This window comes from Acanthopagrus latus, chromosome 11 (genome assembly GCF_904848185.1).
Source record: "Acanthopagrus latus isolate v.2019 chromosome 11, fAcaLat1.1, whole genome shotgun sequence".
In the NCBI taxonomy this organism is placed as follows: domain Eukaryota; kingdom Metazoa; phylum Chordata; class Actinopteri; order Spariformes; family Sparidae; genus Acanthopagrus; species Acanthopagrus latus.
The window spans coordinates 29,176,498-29,190,799 of NC_051049.1; the positions used below are offsets into that span (position 1 = coordinate 29,176,498).

General features: G+C 37.5%; 1 protein-coding gene across 2 annotated transcripts in view; it reads right to left on the bottom strand.

The window, feature by feature from the left end:
- Positions 1–4,183: 4,183 nt before the first annotated feature.
- The window catches only part of LOC119028957 (cadherin-2-like), a 114,501-nt gene continuing 104,382 nt past the window's right edge, over positions 4,184–14,302 (bottom strand). For both annotated transcript variants that reach the window (XM_037115436.1, XM_037115437.1), the window contains one exon: positions 4,184–8,759. In XM_037115436.1, the coding sequence (XP_036971331.1) occupies positions 8,553–8,759 (207 nt within the window). In that variant the 3' untranslated portion in view covers positions 4,184–8,552. The remainder of the gene's footprint in view (positions 8,760–14,302) is intronic.

Genomic DNA, 14,302 nt, shown 5'->3' on the forward strand with positions numbered 1-14,302 from the left:
TACCTAAATATAAGCTTTTGGCTGGAATTAAAAATTGACTGGATAATGTTTAAAGGTGCACTATATAGTTATGTATAACAGCTTGTTTAACAGAGTGTCCATTGTTCCCTCAATGGTATAATAAAAAACGAGTTTGAATTCCTTCTCAAACTATTTTGTACCCCTTTAAAGTTAACATAGCATTCTTGTATAATGTTGCATTGACTTTATGTGAGTTTTTTTTTTTTTTTTTAAATCAATCACTTCAAACTAAAAAACAAAGCCAACATTCAAGAGTGACATTTTAGTGTGACCAGTCCAAAGCACACCTGTGCGATAATCATGCTGTTTTAAGTGACATTGTTAGCCCAGCTTCCTTTATTTAGATTCAGCAGAAGTTACATTCTGTGAGTCTTTTGTCTTTTGCTTTGTGTGAAGTCTTTGTAGCCAAAGGTGATGACAAAGCAACTGCTGGCATGCTCAACATGGTGTCGTTTTGAGCTGTGTTGTTGCTGAGCATTCGTCATCATCTAATGCCACAGGCTTGGGGCAAGAGCAGAGCCCTTGGGAAATCAATACTTCTAGTCAGTAAATACTGATGTAGTACTATTCTAAGAAACACATTGTATTCGTTCGGATTGGTAAGACTTCAGCCAAGAAAGAGCCATGCCAGAGATGCCAAATTGACTTTCAAGTTGGTCTGATCTATGGTATCAAATGCAGCACTTAGATCCAGTAATAGAAGCACTGAGATAGAGTTTGAGTCCAAAGTAAGTACAGTGTCCTTTACCACTTTAATAAGGGCAGCTTTTTTGGTGGAATGACAGGCTCTGAAAGCTGATTGGAAAAGGTTCCAGAAGTTTATTATTAAGATTGCTGAGACACAACTCTTACCAAGACTTTAGAGAGGAAGGGATGGTTAGATACTGGTCTATAATTATTTAGAGATCTTGGGTCAAGAAATACTGATGTAGTACTATTCTAAGAAACACATTGTGTTCGTTTGGATTGGTAAGACTTAAGCCAAGCAAGAACCATGCCAGAGATGCCAAATTGACTTTCAAGTTGGTCTGACAATAGGCCATGCCATGCGCTAGCTACTGCAAAACTCAAGCGAGCTAAGTGACCTGGTTAGCGGCTGCAATTGACATCAACAGAAGAGGGGATATAAAAACTTAATGGGCCAACTGGACCAAGTAAACAAAACATACTACTTCCATTGCTATTCCGAAGAAGGGGAATGTTGAGTGGCACTTTCGAACTGTTCATAAAAAGTACGACACTGACTTCCCTCCAAAAAGCAAGCTGTGAAAGAGAAAGGCGAGGGAACTAAAATCACAATTAATCAGACTGACATTAAACATAAGAACTCCTTCCAAGATGGAGTGATTATAAAAGAGGCCCTCGTTGAGGCAGCAATTTTTATGTGCAGTACCAAGGGTTAAATTACTCTCTCAATATCAGTTACGCATTGTGTTATATGAACTATACTCAGTATATGTGTAAATGAATTGATCTTTAGTATTTTTTAATGTAGGTAGATCATTTTGACCTGGTCATTTTTAAAGTAGCTCGCAAACTAAAAAAAGTGTGGGCATCCCTGATCTATGGTATCAAATGCAGTGCTTAGATCCAGTAATAGAAGCACTGAGATAGAGTTTGAGTCCAAAGTAAGTACAGTGTCCTTTACCACTTTAGTAAGGGCAGCTTTTTTTGGTGGGATGACAGGCTCTGAAAGCTGATTGGAAAAGGTTCCAGAAGTTTATTATTAAGAAGGTAGCCTGATTGCTGGGAGACAATTCTTACCAAGACTTAAAAGAGGAAGGGATGGTTAGATACTGGTCTATAATTATTTAGAGATCTTGGGTCAAGATGTGTTTTTTAAGAAACAGCATACTTAAAACTAGCAGGGACAAGACTAGACATAAGTGATAAACAGTATGTAACATTGTAGGTCCCAGTGCTGGCCATAGATCCTCAAACAGTTTTGCCAAAAGAGGGTCCAGAGTGCAGGTATTTGGTTTTGAGGATGAGGCAAGTTTAAACAATATCTCAAGAGAGATCATTTCAAAAGTGTGAAAAGCTGAGACTAATGGTTTTTATAATCAACTTTGATAAGGAAGCCAGATATGAAGAGTTTATTTTGGTTCAGTTTTATTGCAAAAGAAACCAAAGAAATAATTTGCATCAAAGGGTGCACTGCTCACAGACTGTGTTTTTTGAGTAAGTTTAGCCATGGCGTCGAATAGAAATCTAGGGTTGTGTTTATTATTGTTTATTAGGTCAGAAAAATATGCTGTTCAAGCAGCATTAAGAGCATGCTTATAATTTAAGTACACTATCGCGCTATGCAAGATAAAAAAAAAATAAATAATTAAAACGACCAATTTAGACCAATTTTATTTTCGCCATGCACGTTCCATTTTCCTGCAGGCCTGCTCTGGATTCAAATATGCTTAACATGGTTGCATGGGCTCAGGCTCAGGGCTACTTGGGATAGGGCTGGGAAAGACTGCTGTGTTGTTAATGTTCTGGTTGTAACTCTTATAAAAAATTATTAGTTTGGGGCACATTCAACCATGCACATTGTAGTTAGAGCGTTTCCAAGTTTCATGGCAACACTTTAAAGTTACCATGTCCACAATTAAAAATCTTCACCATACAACCTCATCAAGGTCTTAATACTTTGGTTACCACATTTGAGGGTTTGGGTTACATCGAAGTAAATTGCACTATGAAAAATATGATTTCCTGCTGCCACTATGGGGGGCTATGACTGTAAGTGAATATTGGCACGTTAATATGGACAGGCTAGGACTCTTACCAAATGTGAATTTTGGGATAGATATGATCATGAATAATGACGTTACAGCAATGTCCTGTTTTATGGTGAATCATCAGTATTTGCCGCAACCAAAATGGCAACGCTGTTCAAAAAAAGCCTTTACTAAGTTTTCTTGCAGAGATGCTGAGATTGCCGTTAATGGGCTTAGAGCTATAGGAGCCATTAGTTGAAGAGACTTACAGTAATTGCAGGTCTAGGTGCAATACAAATGTGTACTGATTTCATGCATGTACATAAAAGTAGCCATCCACAGGCACAGCACTAAAAGGAAAAGAAAAATGTAATTTCCTGTTGCCACCAGGTGGAGCTGTGTAACAGAATATTGGCGCATGTGTGAAATGGGAAGGTTTGGGCAGATATGACCACACAGTGAAGTTACAAATACCCGTCTCACAGCAAAGCATCAACCTTCACAGTGCTGCCATATCCATGTCCTTGAGCAAAAACTCAGAATCTTCACAACACACCACTAACAAGGTGTTAAGTGTTTACTCAACATGTTTAAGGAAGACTGGGTCACTGATTACTGCTGCCACACTTAATTTTGTAATGTGTTTTTGAACAAGTTAAAGCCCTCAGAAAAGCCATTAATTTATTACATTTCAAGAGGTCAAAAGAGCCTTCGCACCAGTTGGTGCTTGGGCCCTAAATGTACAACTGCATACTTTTCAGTCATTAAGCTCCGTGTTTGTTTTCCTATCCTGCACCTTTACTGTTTTGATTAATTGCCCATATAAACCAACAGCAGCAGTTAGATGTATTCTCTTAAAAAGCTCAGATTAACCCACGATAAACTGCCTGCCCAGCACCAACCAGCAGACCGACTAAATTAAAGACTAGCTTGTGAACATATTGGAGCCCCTCAGACTTGGTTGAAACCAAAAACAGATTTAACAGGGTCTGCTGGATATGTAAATCGGTAAACTGTTGCCAACAGCTTTGTCAATGTCACTAACGTCAATGCTGTGCTTATAGCTTGTTCTGTTGCCTTCTATTGGCCGGAAATAAATGAATGCTGCTTTAAAATGTTCAACCCGGTATCAGGCCAGACGGTGTAATAAAACTCCTTGTCAACTGTCACTATCATGTTTGGCCTTGCCTACCCAGATTCAAGATAAAAAAGCACCTAAACTACTCGGTTACATTTAGGAAAGATCATGGTTTTGATTAAAATAACTACCTTTCAAGACAGTCACCACTGACTCTTAGCCTCATACAGGACTCAAACACTAAACACCTTGGTCTAACTCCCAGGAAGGCAGGAATGGACCACTTACTTGAACCACCTGACTTTCTATAACGTCCTCTTGCCACGGTCATCCTCACATGCTGACCTCTAGTGGATCAATCTAGTACATGCTCTGGTGTTGGTGTTTGTGAAAAAAAAAAAAGAAAAAAAAAATAGGCTACTGTTTTCCCATAATGAAAAGATAAAAACATGCAAAAACATTTTAATTTGTAATCCAAATTACACATATACAAGGATTCAGGGTATTAGCTTTCATTTTCAGAGACCACAGCCAAAAGAACAAGAGAAAAAAAACAATCTGTACATACTTTAGTTTATGTTGAGTAGTCAGTTGAAGAGTACTAAGAGAACACTAAGGCAAATCATCAGCAGGCAGAATTTAAAAAATGCCTTTTTTTGTATTTTATCCACCACAGCAGTATCAAGAAGTACCTTTGCTACAAAACACAGACTGATGTCTCCCTTAATTAACAATCAGCTGCATAAGTTACATTGTGATTAAAGCAAAACAAAAAACAGTATCTATCTAAAGTCTAGCATTACTGTACATGTCTTCTCAACAGATGTGAAATACCAAATCGGCAAAAATATGTAACTCTAATGTACAGCTCTGGGTTTGACCAATATCCGCCTCCCACTGATAGAAACACACAACACTGTAAAAGGCTGTGACTCAGAAGGAAAAATGAGACCCATACAGTCTTAATGCTAACACTGGGTTTCTAAATTATAAAGAATTAAACTATTGAGAAACCTAAAGGTACTCAAAAACTTCACAGCAATTTGCCAGTTTGATTTTACAGGTACAGGAAACTACTGCTCTAACGATGTCATATTGAGGAGGTGCAGCGTGTTAACTGTCAAAGAAAATTATTCTGACCATCTCAAAAAGCCTGACAGCAGGCTCAGTCTGTGACAATTAAGACAAATAAATTAAAATATTTCAAGGGAAAGACGGAAGGCTGAATTGTCCAAGCAGAGAAGTTTGAACAGCTGTTTCTAATTTTAATATAGTAACATACAGCACAGGTGTTAGTAAGGTGGGTTGCTGTAATCAGTCATCTTATATTTGTGCTAGTATGATAATTATTATAAATTGTGAACTGGCATTGATACTGTTACCTACACTAACCCTACAGTTACAGTAATACTGTCATTCAGTGGGTGTTTCCTTCTCACAGAGCTTGTTAGAGGGAAACTCACCAGTTTCAGCATCTTTGTATGTGTATTCTGAACCTCAAATCTTATTTTCACTGGTTTGGATTGAAATTTGTCCTGAACATTCTCACGACACTAAGCATACTTGGCAGCATCTATTCATTTAAATAGCTATAATGGTTATTATCATCAAATCAGTAATAGGAAGTTATTTTTGATATATATATTTTAGAATATCATATCTACTGATTTGTCATTTTCTTGCAACCAAATTTTGGTTCTGTGCATTGCTGATGTAGTTCTGTCTCAAAACTTGAGTGCTAGAGATGAATAAAAAATAAATATATGTTACATTTATTTTGTTGATACATAGCTTTCTATCTATCTATCTATCTATCTATCTATCTATCTATCTATCTATCTATCTATCTATCTATCTATCTATCTATCTGTATCTAGATCTTTTCATTTGGTTCGAGTTATAGCTTGTGATGGCTTGGTGTGTTGCAAACATATCATGATGTCATCTTGTTCTCTGTGTCTGGAAAAAAATATTGATCTTAACTCCTCACACATACAATACACATATTCTTCTTCACAATTTTAAACTCTCTGGACTAATTTCTAACACAATCAAGTTGCACTGGAACCATCAAATCAAGGTCTGGGATACACTCAAAATGAAATCGGTTTGGTTGGATATTGCAAAACAGATGGCAATATAACCAGATTTATTAAAAGTGCAATACCAATTATTTTTATCATTAATTGGTTTGATGTGATATGAGATCATAGAGCCCTGCTCACTCAGAAAATCCTAGAAACAGAAGCCAGCTGTCACAAAACAACCCATGTAGAAGTTGTTTTTTTGTTTGTTTGTTTTGTTTTGTTTATTTAAATTTTGGCTGAATTGTTGATTAGTTAAAGTAAGTAAAAGTAAGTTAAATTGTGAAATGATATATTTGTATTGAGCTAAGGAACTAAATTCAATATTATGTCTAGACACACAAAACAGGACAAACTGAGCCATTGCAAGCTATAACTTGTACATTATTCAGTGAATCTGTGAAGCTGTTTAAATGAAAAGATGTTTCCAAGTTTCCTTAGTGTCTCTTGGGTGTTCAGGTTAAATTTCAATCCAAACCAGTGAAAAATAAAATCTCGGTGAGGTTCAGAGTACACATACAAAGATTCACAAAAATGCTGAAATTTAGTTCTGATGGTGAAATTTAAATATAAACTATCTCATCAGCAGCTCATCATTGTCACAACAAGATAAAGACGAAGAAAATAAAAATTTCTTGTACAGACAATGAGGTGTTCACTGGGTAGGTGGAGGTTACAAAGCACATATTTACTGTATGCATTGTGATGTCACATTGTAAATGTGTGAGGATAGTGACAGTCCGTGTAGTCAATGCAGCATTGTGCATGAGTAGCACCGTGCTATTTATACGTTTACAGGTATCAGATTGACTATTCCACTTGCCAAAATGATCACAACGATCAGTGTTATCCCCCACTCTTGGATATCATTTTAAATTAGAAGTTTGATTGTTTATTTATGGATTTAAATTTAGTTAATGTGAACGCAGCCTGCATTATGATTAGGACAATGAGGCTATATTTATTTCCACACTTCCTAATTTATACAATCCGCATCTGCTGGTTGTGAAGATGTACCGGGTGAGCTGGAGAAGGCAGTGTGTGTGTGTGTGTGTGTGTGTGTGTGTGCGTGTGTGCGTGCGTGCGTGCGTGCGTTTTTTAGTCACAGCACTGTCTCACATTTATTATGTTATTTGATTATAGCATTCATACTTTGATGTTATCTGATGTAATCTTGGATTTCAACAAGCAATGATAATAAATTCATTATCGATCAGTTGGTCCTGTCCATTGACCTCCAGGGACGGGAATGTGATGGTGAGAGGGTGCTGAGGAAATACTGATTTCAGATTTGAGTTGGCTGATATCTTTTACATTTAGTAGTAGTAGTTTATGGAATAGTTATGCCTTACTAGTACAACAGCACAAGTACAAATGAAACTACAGCTTTGAATGTTAGTGATAATGTGGATGTATAATTAACGCTGATATAAGGTGAAGTCAAATGTGAGATGTATAATTGATGTAAAAACACAGAATAATGCCTCTCATATTTTATTTCTACAGTCTGCTTTAAGTCATTGCATCGCCATTTGTGCCAAAACGTTTGTATGTTATGTTTAAAAATGAGACCCCAGAACACTAGCTACATAGCTAATGGAGCTAACTAGCTAACAGCAGCAGCAGTTATTGGTTATTGGTTATTGATTTACTGACTCCCATTTGTTTGGAGTATCAATTTACAATTTAAAAAGACAAATATATCTATTATTCTATCTATATATGTATGTATCACAGATAGAAGTGTTCCACTGCCTCATATATGTAATGTTAACAGTTAGAAACATAAGAAAATATCATAAATGCAGTAATCAGGGTGTATGCTACCTTTAAGATCAAGCTTGTATATTTGATTCCGCTAACTGTAAATTGATGTCTACACAGTGTTAAATATTGTAATTTTCTCATTAAATCGAATGAAAAAATAATCTCTATGACACCCAGAGCAGTACAGTAGAGCCATGTTTTTGCTGGTCGGATCATCCAAGACGTCTCATAGTAGGTTTTTGCCTTTTAGAGCGTCCATCCAGTGTGTCTCTGTGGAAAAGACTCACAGCACTCTCAACCACACATACAGGAAATGATGTGGTACCTAAACACCGACACACACACACACACACACACACACACACACACACACACACACACACACACACACACACACACTCACACACAAAACACACTTGTTATCATGGCGTAGTGCTCCTCTAGTTGCAAAACAGTGGAATACAATCAAAACAATGTACAAAAAGGCACATTTGACCCCAGTGCTCCTGTACTGTGAGATTCAAGTGTAAATGAGCATCTGTAGCATGGCTATGCTCTGAACCATAATAGAGACAACATCCCCTCTGATCTCACTGTTCAGCCTGCTGAGGTTTGTTAGCACATGGGCTAATGCTCAGATGATAATGTCTATTGGCCTGAATGCTAGCCAGTGTCAGGCCTTTCAAGGCCAGGAGTCTAATTGGTCCCTAGTATCATCAACCATCGCCAAGGCCAGGAGTCTCTTTACAAGCTGTCTCATGGTAATACAGAACTGCTGGTCCAAACCCCATGTTCACCCCATACCCTCTTTTTTTTTTTATTCCTCCCACCACCTCAACCTTGGAGCAAAGGTGGAGAGCTGCTCAGAGATGGTGGGGGTTTAGGTTGTTAATCATCCCCTCCACCATACAGGTCAGCCAGCCTTCGGAAGCGCGGACCCCAGTCACCGAGGTAGTCGTAGTCCTGGTCACCGCAGCTTGAGGAGGAATGCAGGGAGCTGAGGGAGCCAGCAGTGGAGCCACTGCCTTCGTAGTCAAACACCAGGAGGGAGTCGTAGGGTGGGGCAGTGGGGTCGTTGTCAGCTGCTTTCAGGCCCTGAAAGGAAAAACAAAGGAGACTAGACAGTGAGCGCTAGAATTGTCACGGCAAATAACAACAGGGAGGGCATCATATCTACCTCAATGGTAAACATTTTCTTCAAAAAAGTCACTACTTCTAGACTGTCAGAGGACAGATACCCATATCAAATAAGGCTTCATGGACTTTTATAAATCCTTATGAATTAAATAAATATGGAGGAGAAAGCGGAGCAGTTTGAGGAGACAAGCTGTCCTCAGAGGTGAATACAAACAGTGTTTGAAAGTTTGAAACATTTATTTATTCAGTTTATTCAGTAATGAAAATCAATCAATGATTTTTCTCTGATAAAAATCAGTGTAATTGGTTAGGTGGTCTATTGAAGTGTAAAATAATGATGTTTCAGAATGGAAAATCACTGATTTTAACATACATGTTTAAAGGCTGGTTAGTTTTAGTTAAAGGTGCATTTTGCAAGATCTGGACACAATTCAATTTTAAAACATTCATAAAATGAACTAACCCTATCAACAGAAGGTGAAGAAGTTACAGCGTTTTGTTATTGCAGAGATATCGACTGCTAAGCAGCAAGTATGGGCCGTCTCTTCTTGTAATAATACATCTTGACCTGAGGGGTGATAGTGAGTCGCTGTAGCTTCTGTTCTGTTGCAGGAGAAGATGGAGAAGTTGACCTGGCTGGAGGGAACTACCGCATAGAAGTTTACAGCCTCAGTTAGTTATAAAGTAAACACAAAGATAAAGAGGCTCCAGAACAAAACCTGTCATCATCATCTCTAACAAAAGCTGCTAAAAAAGAAACCCCACATATGGGCAGAGAAAAGAAGCAATGTAAAAGGAGGCTTAGACCACAGTGCATTTTGCCAGAGCTTTATGACACTGGAGACAGTAAAAAGATGATCGCTCAACTTTTCTTTAGACCAGTAAGTAACACTTTAATATGTTTACTAAAACATATATTTAGTTTAACTAATGACAACACAAATTGCATTAGCTTGATATGACTGTTTTGTCATATATATTTGTTGTGTGTACAAAAAACGCCACATGAGGATTATAAGATATCAGATTTAGTTTGACTGACTGTCTGGGGTTCAGCAGTTTGGTTGAGTTTTATGTATTTTTGCTCTGCTGTAAATTATTAGCTGTTTCTTCATAACAGATGAATGTAAAAAAAAAAGTAATTGAATGGATGCAGTAGTAGACAGACTATTAGCAACATACTGTAATGACTTGGTATTAGTGTTATGGGATTTATGTAATTTCACTTTACATTTTTGAGGAACTTACAGGGTTTATTACATGTCTCGCTGTAGCAAGGACACTGTGAGATCTTGTCTTCAGTTAAAAAAATCATGATATTCTTGCTCCAGGTATGAAGAAACTACCAGGCCTGCAGAGCTGAGAGATCCTGCTGTATTAAGCATTGGACCAAATGATAGTAACAAGAAAGCCTAAAGTGGCTGAATAATCTGTCTTATTTGTACTTGCCAACCGTGTGGCCCTGTGAAAACCATGTGGCTGTCTATTTTTTCCCCTCTGTTCTGCATCTTTCGGTTATTTGACAATATAAAATTGTTAGTTTTGTACACAACTGTTCCTTACTTGATTGTTGATGAAAGAGGGCAGATACACTGTGATGTATGTATTATGAGCACTGACATCATCAGAGTAAAACAATCCATAAATCCTGTCTGTAATATTGAAATTAAACATTCTTCTAATCATATGTACAGAGGGCTTTACAAAAAATTCCAAACACTACAGTGTTCACACTGCATATATCCCAGTCTGATCATACTACTGCACAGTACAATGAACACAGATCTCACATGTTCTAATAAAAACAATATGTCTGAACTAAACTAACTGCACCACAAAATCTTTGTTTATTTGGAACCAAACTTCCAGTCCAGTGATGAATTACCAGCCTGCACCTTATTCTTAGCTGCAGCCTGTCTGATCAACAAGGTCTCCACAGTAGACATCTGTCTCTATATATTACATCAGCTGACATCTTTGACCATCATCCCGTGACACATTCTCTACACTATTAACTTTTGGACATTCCGTGATGAAAAGGTTTGAACATAACTGTACAGCTTTCTGAATCTAAAACATACATAGTTGCGATCGTGTATTTGTTATAGAATTGCCTTATATTTTAGTATAATTTACATATTCTATATTTATGTTCTTGACTGTTGCAGTAATAAGCCTACTATTATGCACCAGACACCAAGCCAATTTCCTACCTTAAATAAGGAGTGGAATTTTAGTATTACACAGATGTTTTTGTGATTTTTGTAAACACTGTAATAATGTGCTGGAGCCCGGAAATAACAGCTGATATAAGGCCATTTTCCGTGGTGGAAAATCAGCATGCCTTTCCATCCCTGCTCCCTCCATTCCAAGTGAGCGTGTCTTCAACTGCAGGAGACATAGTTGGTGCGCAAAGGTCTCAACTATTGCCAGAAAACTCAGACATGTTTATATTCTTGAAAAAGAACGTGACCATATCTTGGCAGGGGAGTGTAGGTGTAGACAGCTCTCAGCTCTGTATCATGCTTGAAGGAACACACAGCTTCAACTACAAGTTAAAAGCTCACACATAGGTCATGCAGTTACAAGGTCTAAAGAGAGACTCATGAGAAATTCATACAGGAGAGAAGCCAGTGTAAGAACAGTGTAAGAGCAACCCTTTTATTGCGACGGAAATGCAGAATTTCTCTGTGAAAAGGTCTGAAGTCTTTCCGAAGTATTGATATTATCTTGCCAGTGTCAGGTTAAGGGGTTTAAAGGAAAGACTATGGAAGGGGAGGTGGACCCAAACACAGTTACACAGGAGGCAAGATCAGGGGAACAAACAAAAGGGCGAGCTTTTATTTAATAAAAGCTGTTTACAAAAACCAAAAGCAGACAAACAGGGATGAAAAACAAAGTAGCAACCAAAGACGAGACAAAGTAGCAAAGCAAAAATACAAAGTTCAAATCAAAGTCAAAGTTCAAATCAAACATGGAAAAAAATGCAAAAAAAAAAAAAATCCAAAACCTACCAAACAGGAAACAGGAGCATGAGTGTATTAACGAAGGGGAGGAGCACAGAGGAGCAGACCAGGAGGGAACAAGGCTGACAGACAGAGGGAGCCAGAGGGCAGAACACAGGAAAGACTTACAGGACAAGAGACACAAGAGGGCATGCAGGGAACTTAAAGGGCACATGAGGGCGTGGAAAAAACAAAACATGAGACACAGGACATGATACCAAGACATAAATCAAATACAAGAAACCAAAAAACCAGATACAAGAACAAACACAAACAGGAATCATGACAGCCAGGATATTAACAGGAAGTACAATGCTGCAGTGGATTCAGTCAGTAATGCTGTGAGCTACATCTTCACTCCTTTTTATTTAGCCCAGATTTGTATTCATATTTTAGCAAACTGGCCATCTAAGGAAAGCCAATTTTAATTATTAACAGTATTAACGGCAAATTGCAGTACAACTAGAACTGACTTCAACTGCCAGTGTTAGGTGTAATACTTTCAAACTGCAATATATTACATATCAATAGTTACTTTAATTTTAAAGTCATATAATATTTTGCAATATTACTGTCTGCGTAGAGTAATAAACTACTTATTACACTACTTTTTAGTCACTTTTTTTAAAAAAAAGCCCAAATAACCTATATGAAACAACTGAACAGCCTTTAGACAAAGGCTGAAAGTCTGATATGTTATTGGATGGTAATAAATATTTTTATCATATAATTTTTCACATCACTGAAATATTATTAGCAATACTTTACATTACTCTGTTACTGCTAAGACAATATATTACTTAAATGTCTTTCTTTTGTAATGCGTTACCCCCAACACTGTCAACTAGATCAACCTCACACGCTCATTTTGAAACTATGGGTGGGGCCGGTAGAATAAATATGATTCCAAATAATAATAATAATAATATTAAAAGTAATAATAATTGCTATTATTATAATTTTAGGGGTGCTAAAATAAAATGTAGGTGTACTTGAGTTAAGAGTCTAAAATCACCAATGGGAGAAAACATCGAAAAATATTACATTTACACCTATGACCTATGTTCATTATAACTAGTGACTACACATCACCAGCAGATCGGCTGGGTGTTAATCCATTGACTGGCACCTTATCAGTGCTTGCTGAGGCAGGGGAGTCATTTGACACAGAAAACCTTAACACATAAAGCCTGTGTTTTACGTGGGATAAAGAGCATGCACTATAAAGAGCCTCATGTCACAGATCAATCCAAGGAATTCAATGTGCATTATTTCTAAATCAGAGGACATTGTTTGAATTATATGATGAGCAGAGTTGTTAACATTTAGTTCATTATAAATGAACAAAGCCATGTTTGTACCAGAGATTTTCCACGCAACACTGAGACTGAGAAAATAATTTATGGGGGAGACAGAGCCACTGGATCTACCCCAGGATTATACTCCAGTGATCATGTAATATTTAATAAGTGACTGTATAGTAAACCTATGAAGGTATTATAGAAACCCATGTTCATGCTTTCATACCTAAGCAATTTAAGATCTAAAACCACTTCTGATGAGCATTGTTGGCCTTTCATCTAAACATTCACTTTCCCAAAGAAGTGGGGCTTGAAGAAGCATTCACAGGCCAGCCTCTCAGTCCTCTTCACTGACAGTGGGGAGTGTTGAGGAGAAGGCAGGAAGGAGGGATTATTGAGCAGGGTGGAAGAGAGGAGGATTTGGGTCAGGCTGGACACAAAGCTTGCCATGTCTGACAGCTCATTATTCATAGCTCCACTTGGCAGATGTCTTTATGCAGGCCAACCAAAACACACACACTCGCACACACATACAACATGGAAGCAACTAGTGCATGCAGAGCAACATGTTTACACTGATCGACAGGGATTACGCTTCATGCCGAAGATGCCCCTCTGTCTGGAGGCTGTGCATTCAAAATGTGGTAACAATTATGAGCCTTGATAAAGAGTTCAGTCTCTTCAATATGCCTATCTGATTGACTCCAAGGTTCATTTTAATCCATCTGAGACAGTATAACATTTTTAGGCTTAGATCAGACCTGCAATGATGCAAACCAATGACATGTGTTCAAACATGTACAAATACATAGTATGCTAGCCTTCTTACTTAGATTGTACTGGACTTGAGACCGTCTTTCTCAGGAAAATTATAGTATTAATAATGTTTTTCTAATACTTACGTATGATTTATGCTAAATTGGATTTATTTTATTTCCGGCCTCTGTTCTTGGAAAAAAAAACTTTTTACAAGCTTTTTGGTAATTACACTGATTATGCTTCTTCCTGTTAGTACATAATGAGATAAGATAATTTTCTCTATTCTATTATATGTGCACCTAAAAGAATAGTAAATAGTATACTACACTGAAAGCATTTTTTTTCCCTGGCTAACTCATTTTGCAATGTCCCTACTGCCTTGAAAGAGTTGCCAGTGCATCAGTTCTTATGGTAAGCCAGTTCTGCCGACCACCCA